This window comes from Gobius niger, assembly GCF_951799975.1.
Source record: "Gobius niger genome assembly, chromosome: 23".
In the NCBI taxonomy this organism is placed as follows: Eukaryota; Metazoa; Chordata; class Actinopteri; order Gobiiformes; family Gobiidae; genus Gobius; species Gobius niger.
Genome location: NC_136874.1, coordinates 9,842,489 through 9,850,452, shown reverse-complemented (window position 1 = coordinate 9,850,452; position 7,964 = coordinate 9,842,489). Strand labels below are relative to the sequence as shown.

The window sequence follows — 7,964 nt, the reverse complement described above, 5'->3', positions numbered from 1 at the left end:
TACGTCATGCATTAGATTGGTAACGTTTTAATTCCACCAGTTCAAACAGTCAATCCAGGAAACATTATGGGCAGATCATAGGCATAAAACAAAGTCACACTTGCCACAAACAGTGCTCTAGTGCCACCTGCTGTTAAAAAAGGTTATCACATCCGTCTCTGAAAAAGCTCTTGATATGCTACATTGCATTGGTAAGAATAAAAACATAGAATTCAGCAAATATATAATAAATGCAACTCAGACATTCGGAAAATCATCATCTTTGTACATTTTGGCACATGATTCCTGGGCTGCAGTTCTAAACTCTTTGGCAACAGAAAATGTTTGGACAAAAATAATTCATGGGATAAGTGTCCAAATCCAATCCAGTCTTTATGGGTTCGGCCATGGATAAAACACTGTATAGATATAATAAAAGTGAACTGTTTAAATAAATAGATCTGAAAGAGGCAGAATAATTGGTTGGAGTGCTACTGATCTCTGCTGCTCTTTATCCACGCAGGCTGACTGAGAGCGAGTCATGTTTCGTGATTAAGCAGTGCACTTATGGTTTTCCCCGTGCTGTGCAGCCTGGACCTCTGCACAGCCATAGCCACTGCCTGTGCGAACCGGGAGGGGGCCGAGCTCTTCTTGTCTGCGTCCCCGGGTCCGTGGACGTTTTGCGGGGGCTCGCTATTAGATTGCATGTGCCCATTTGTGACAGCCCTGGCTCTTTCAGCGACAGACGGGCCACTGTTGGCTTCTTCCAGATATTCATTGAAACAAACTGGAGGTGGGGGTGGAGGGAAATTATCATCATCATCATCATCTTGTGCATCTCCTTCAGTTTTGTCATCTTCTTGCACAATGCCCTCAATATTGTCGCCATCTCGTACAACACTCTCAATATTGCCATCTTCCTGTACAACACCCTCAATATTGTCATCTTCTTGAACAACGCCCTCAATATTGCCATCTTCCTGTACAACACCCTCAATATTGCCATCTTCCTGTACAACACCCTCAATATTGTCATCTTCTTGAACAACGCCCTCAATACTGCCATCTTCTTGTACAACACCCTCAATATTGTCATCTTCTTGAACAACGCCCTCAATACTGCCATCTTCTTGTACAACACTCTCAATATTGCCATCTTCTTGTACAACGCCCTCAATATTGCCATCTTCTTGTACAACGCCCTCAATATTGTCATCTTCTTGTACAACGCCCTCAATATTGCCATCTTCTTGAACAACGCCCTCAACATTGTCATCTTCTTGCACAACAGTTTTGTCATCACCAGTATCTGAATCACATGCGTTCAATTCTGTAGGGCACTCCTTAACCACTTCCTCTTCACCCAAATACAAGTCACCCTCATTGGTCACACTCTCGTGAATTTGGCCTGACTCTTCTTCGATGTCAGCAACCGGCCTTACGTCATCTTGTTTTGTAGTTACAGCAGTTTCCTCATCTTTACTTTGTTTATCAAGCTGAAGTGGACAAGAGCTCTCCCCCTCTTCTGGACAGGATAACTGTGAGCTGCTTTCTGATTGGTCAGGAGCGTCTTCCTCCTTTACCAATTGGTCAATTTCAGACATGACTTGTTCTGCTATTTTGGTTTCACTTTCAGGGATGGCGGTTTCCTCTACTTCGGTTTCCTTTGTCGAGATGTCCTGGCCTGGCTCTGCGTCGCTCGCTCTCCTAGAGGGGACCACTTTGAAAGTAGTGAGCCCCGTGTTGTTTGAGGGGTCCTCAAACTCATTCTTGGTCGGCAGGTTTGAGTTAAGAACCGGCTTTATCTCAGTGCCGTTGTCTGAACTTGAAGCGCCATTGTTGGTGTTTTTGAGGCGCTTTATCAGTGACCCGCTGGAGAGAGAGGCGGTGAGGACTTTGGCCAGAGCGGCGCGGGCGTCTGATAGGTCTTTGCCTTGGATGGCGGGTCGCTGGGGGTCAGGGGCCTTATGGGGAAGAGCAGGAGGAGTTGGAGGAAGAGCTCTTGAAGGGGATGGAGATGGGCTGACAGACGTGTTCTCTTCCTCCAATGGGTTCAGACAATCTATAAAGTCATGTAAAGACAACTGTCAGTAATAGTTCTATGAACACTGGAAAGTCTGTAAGGCCATCATCATTTTATAAAAATAAATAAATAAAAAAATCTACACATGAAAATGACTGAATGAAGACAAAGCTTTCCCTGATACTCCATATAAACCTTCGATTTTAAAACACTGCATTTATTTGTTTCATAATAAAAAGCATTCTTCAATATAATTTAATCACATTTTTATTTGTGTAAAAAATGTATAAAGTTAAAACAGTGATATATTAAAAAGCGACTTTTGGTGCAATACTATTAAAAGCAACATACACTGTACTACCAAGCAACAGACAAATAACAATAAACACTGATACTCGACTGATAAAAACACATTGTCACATTCAAACATGGTCTTTCTGTGCAGCGGGGATACACGGCAAACACTGAAGCATGAAGCCGCTAAAGTAAAGAAGGGAGAGGAAGCCTTCGTGGGACGGACAGCAGGAGAAGGGCGGTGCGAGCGGGGGAGAGGCAAAGGAGAAGCATCAGCAGTAGCCCTCAACCAGCCCCGCCGGGTAACACACAGTCTGCAAACAGGACACAACATGGACTGAACGCTCCGGTGGTGGAATGTTTAGAAGTGCGTAGGAGCACCAATATGTCCTAATGAGCTCCAGGTAGGGAGCTGTTGTTCTAACCTCCCAGCCTTTATGCTACTACTGGAAGCAATTAGTCCAACAATTAAAACCGTGTCAGTCTGGAGGTACGGGCCAAAGTTTGGAAAAGAAGTCACTCTTCTCTACAATCAGGAACTAACAATTAGAAATTAAAAATGGCTTAGTTCTGAGGTAGAAAGCAAAAGGACCAGAGCACAAAAAGCAGCAAAAGCATGTTAGACTAATACAAGAGAACAGAGGCTTGGACAATAGAAGGATTTATGTGGGAACGCAGCGCAGCCAATGAAAAGGGCTCAAGGTCACTTTAATTGCCCTGAGCGGGGTTAAGTTGTTCAGACTATAAAAGAGGCATTTTGCGCTGGATTTCTCTGATAAATCTTCCCATCTGATACGAGCAGCTCTGACATTTTCAACTCGATTTCGCTTCAATCTCTTGACCTCATGGGGCTCTCAAGATAGGAGCTTTTTTTTGGGCAGATTCAAAAACTCGCCCCTCATTAAATGCATTTAATTTGAACTTGTAATGTAAGGGGTCAATTGGGATTGCCCTCCGAGAAATATTATATTAGTTTGCATGGGTTATTCCCAAAGCTCACCACTGTAAGGACAAAACAGCCGACTTCGATCCTGACCTACATCCAACAGTGTTGATTACATTACTTGCAGACTTGTGTGTGTGTGTGTATTTTTACTGAGGTAGTCTACGGGCGACACTTATTTGCTCTTGAATGGCCTTCATTTCTTATGGTTGTAACAAGGAAAATTTGCAACATTCGCTAATTGTTTTGAATATCGCAATGACAATATTATTGATAAACTTAATTAAAATGATGTCAGCACATAAGGTTTCATTTAAATTGAAGGAAAATTTGTATCAAATCAAACTTATAAAAAAATCCAGATCAGATTTACACATTTAAGTTACCATTCATTTTATGTGTGTGTGCGTGTGTTTTTCTCACTGAACAAAAATCTCAGTCAGTGATTTTGTGATTTCTTGAGATATAAATTACTTAACATTGCAATAATGGTAATTTACAATTTTTTTGACATAATTTTCAGCCAAAGTTACAAGCAAAATTGACATTAAGAATTGAACACGTTAGCCTTTTATGTCGACTCACTAGATGCAAACATTTAGCTTTCTCCTTTGCTGTTCATGCTTGGACACATATTGTATCATATCATATAATATTACAGTATATCATATTATAATATAATATATTATATTATACAACTTAACGTCACAAAACGTTACTAAACATGTATACTGTAGTCCCTCTGAGTGCTGCCCTCAGTCATCTGTTTAGGGGGGCCTCTAATTACTTGCTGCCTTCTCAGTGTGCCATTTGGCTACTACTAAACTTCCATGTGCAGTCGCTTTTTTACCTGTAGCCGTGTCATCATGAACTTCCTGGCTGTGGTTTGCAGCTGGTGGTGGTGGAGGAGGAGGTGCTCTCCGCTTGGTGCTTCTCAGGGTATTTTCACCCGACGTCTGCACAAGTCACACATTCCTTAAAAGTGCACTCGCTTACATTTTCAATGAAATATCTACATTACCTGTGGTTCTTGTGAGTGGCATGAGCTGAGGTTGGTGGGGAAGCTATGGCATGCACCTATTGGAGGCTGAGGGGCGCGCCTCTTCTTTGGCATGTCTTCTGTCGGGGTGGTGCACAGTGCCCCGTCCTCGGGGCTAACGCTAACTGATCTGGACTTGGTGGGCCCAGGAGAAGTGGGGGCACTTAACGCATGAGTCTGGAAAAGCAGACAATACAACATACTGTATATGCAATGACAGATTTTTGTACAAGTGCAAAGGAAATGTTTGTAGGATCCACAATTGGTTTAAAAGGTTAAAACTACAACGAGAGCAACAAAACTGGTCTTACCGGTTCAGATTTGTTCCTATGTTTTCGGAATAAGCTTAGAAAACCCTTATTCACCGATTTCTTCTTCTCCTTTTTTGTCAGATCTGAAAAGACAGACATCTATAATTATAATATTTTACAGGGGAATGAGTGATCGAAGGTTATTACAGTGAATGCCTGAGTGAACGGCTTTACCTTGAAGTGAGGAAGATGAGGAGACCTTGGTTGGAATGATACCTGCTTTGAATAGAAAACACTATAATGAAACCAGGTACATGACGTGACAGACGAGTTCTTGGACAAAATTACTTATTATTTCCATTCAATGCATTTCTTTGCCAGTGCCGTAAATGTAAACAATGTTTCTATGGTCCATGTTTAGCATAATGTGCATTGGAAATTTGGATCTGTAAATGTGATTTGATGCAAGTTTTGTAATAAACTGGAAAGCCTTTGGGGCGCTATATTTGCACATACTTGCTGCAAACAGGTGATGGTAACCACGGCTCTCCTTGGCCGCGGTGTCTCTGGCGTACACCTCCCTCAGCCCGTGTTCATTCAAACTCTTGGTCAAGTCCAGCCCTTCCTTGGTCTCCCAATCTCTCGACAGCACTGTGCTTTCCACTTGAAACTCACACTTGCCACACACCACGGGCAGCAGCGCTTCCAGGGGAACTCTGGGGCTCACCCGCACCACGGCCTTATGGGATTTGTTGTAGTTTATCAGGAGCCGTACGGTTGCCTAGAAATACAGGAAAAAAACGTAGATTGGACGATTTTTACGACATCAAATCCATCCCTGCTTCCATTCCTCACCTCTGGCATGTAGGGGGTTCGGATTTTTTCCTCTCCTGCTTTGGGCTTCAACACAATCTTTTCAGCTTCTAGTGAGCCGATAGGAGAGTTTGGCTTAAAGGTTATGTTATTCTTGTTCGGTGATAGGACCTCAACTGTATAGTCCGAAGGGTTGAGGTGATAACTGGCGCACAGAGTCACTAGCAAGTCCATGACTGGTTTGCTGAGGGGGGAAAGTGAAAACAGGAAGTGTCAGTGATGTAAGTGCAAGAAGAAAACATCTCTCCATCTGTACCTTCCATGGACAGTAGCATTCTCCTCCATTCCTCCTGGCAGCAGCACAGACAGTGAATGCTCCCTCTCCAGTGGACTCACTTCATCCATCTTTGCAGGTTTCAGTATATCCTAATAATTACTCCCTTGATTAAGTCCACTTTCTAAAAAAAAAAAAAGATAAAGTTAAAAGGCAAAGGAGGAAGAAACAAGCCTTTTGCTACTAACGTGGGCCTGAGAATAACGCACAGAAGCGGCCCCACAGTGTAGAACAGTTGGTGCCAGTGTGAAATATAACAGCTGCGCTCAAAAATGTGAAGACATTTGACGTTGCGCGATGAACGCAGTGCACTAAGGGGGAAAACAATCACTGTAAGCTAACGTTTCCAAATGAGTGGCAGCGTTTCTGTTTGGTAAATACATTAAATTGCCATCAACAGTTACCCGGGAAAGCCTCCAGCCCAAGCGAGAAGTAACATGTCCGGTGTGACTTTCCCACATCCAAAACCATAACAACCCGTGCGTAAAAGTAAAAAAAAACAGTAACTCTTCGTTCATGTGTCTAGAAGCTCTCTTTCTTCAACCTTGACCTCATGTGGTTGATCGCAGCTACTTATCCACAGCCTCTTCTCGCAGTTCGATAAACTGAACGCCCTGTGTGTGTATTTTTGGTCGGGAGTTGTCAAGAGCGTGCCAATCAAACAGCTGCGCCAAGACGCTCTCATCAACAAACCACTGCGCGCGACCAACACCACGTGACCTCAACCTCCAGCAGCTACAGTTTTATTAATTATATATTTTATAAACAGTTTTGCTACACTTGTTATTTGTTGCTTAATGCCATCTACATTGAAGTAGGTGTCCGCCCACGCTTTCGCCATGCGCCAAGCAAAGCACAATACGATTACACGCTTTCTTACTAATAAGGATTAGGGCAAAGCTTTCCAAATACCTGCTCTGCGCCTATATCCCAAATCTTCTCTGCGAAACAACTTTTGAACAGTCCTAAAGTGTTAAAAATCTTGCAATAGTGTGGCCCTCACCTGCGTCCACAATATGTCCCCATCACGTCATTCAGCTTCTCCTCATGTTGTTATTGACGCGCGGAAGACACAGCATGTGAGGGGTTGTTTCCACTGTAATCCCTGTTAAGCACAACCTGCCACACCTTCAGCCCTCCCACCACCTGACCTCACACTGTTCAGTCTAGAGCAAGTTGGCCATGGATGTTATGGACACAAGGGAATTCATGTCGAATAAAATGCAAAGTCCTTAATACTGTTATCAAAGTTTATTTATATATCACTTTCCAACACCAGGAGGGGCTTCACAGAAAGATAAATCCTAGTTATATGAATATATGTATGTATTCAAGTCCAGTTTAAAGAGAAACAAAAAACAACAAAAACACAATATGAATTTCTTAAATGACCATGAATGAACATAAGCCTCTAATCCTATCAGAATTGATTTCAGTTTTTGCTGATAAGCCACCTATACTTAACGCATTATCTCTGTTCACCAAACAAGCTCTAGGGCACATTTGTGATGCTCTTTGCTTTCACATAACATTGGATGTAAACACAGATAAAAATCCTCACAATAGCCAATGCATGTCTATTACACCAGCACAATGAGCGTTTATCCTTCAGTATAACGATGTCTCACTTTTGCACAATATTCTTTTATAACAATCAACAAAATGTTCTTATATATTTGTTTGTGTCAAGTAAGACTGATTGAGTCTTCATCACTTCTGGCCTGATCTGCATACTATGGCCCAGTGTGATAGGCAGCCAAGAGTTTTAATTAAATTAGGCCTGAGGAACACATGTCCACTGGCTGTAATCTTGTAATCCCATTCTCCTGTCTGTCAATGGGTTTCTGGCTGGCTGCAGTAAACACATCACGGCTCCACTGTAGGGGTTAATGAGCCGTTTTTTGATGACTAACAGAACAGAGAGGCTGTTAGTCACTGGTCGAGCTGAATCATCTGCCGACGTGTTGTGAAACAGAGAAGTAATCTAACAACACGTGGCATTATGGATTTTTACCTCAAACCAAAAGCCTATAGATCTTTTTTTTTTGCTCTATTTCCATATGGGTAATTAAAATATAGAAAAGGATAGGGGCTATACTTTGTAGCCTATTGTTGCCTCTATCTTCTTTCAAATTCTACATCTATTTTTATTGGCAAACCATTAAATTTTGTTTTTGATTTACAGTGTCCAGAGCCAGCGTTAAATCGAGCTGCTCGTCAAAGTGCCGCAGCCAAACAGGGGAATCTGTTCAAAGAAGTAAATACAACCCAGTTCTGATGTCCCTGCT

At 42.4% G+C, this 7,964-nt stretch overlaps 1 protein-coding gene across 1 annotated transcript; it reads right to left on the bottom strand.

The window, feature by feature from the left end:
- Positions 1-518: 518 nt before the first annotated feature.
- LOC306981979 (uncharacterized protein) lies at positions 519-6,298 on the bottom strand (the record flags this gene model as incomplete). The annotated part of the gene is made up of 9 exons (XM_079581720.1): positions 6,081-6,298; positions 5,659-5,800; positions 5,385-5,586; positions 5,046-5,310; positions 4,764-4,808; positions 4,590-4,672; positions 4,261-4,455; positions 4,090-4,195; positions 519-2,041 (listed from the first exon to the last, which is right to left on the bottom strand). Exons 2-9 carry the CDS (start codon positions 5,745-5,747, stop codon positions 519-521), a joined length of 2,508 nt encoding a protein of 835 aa, XP_079437846.1. The 5' UTR covers positions 5,748-5,800; positions 6,081-6,298.
- Positions 6,299-7,964: the final 1,666 nt, after the last annotated feature.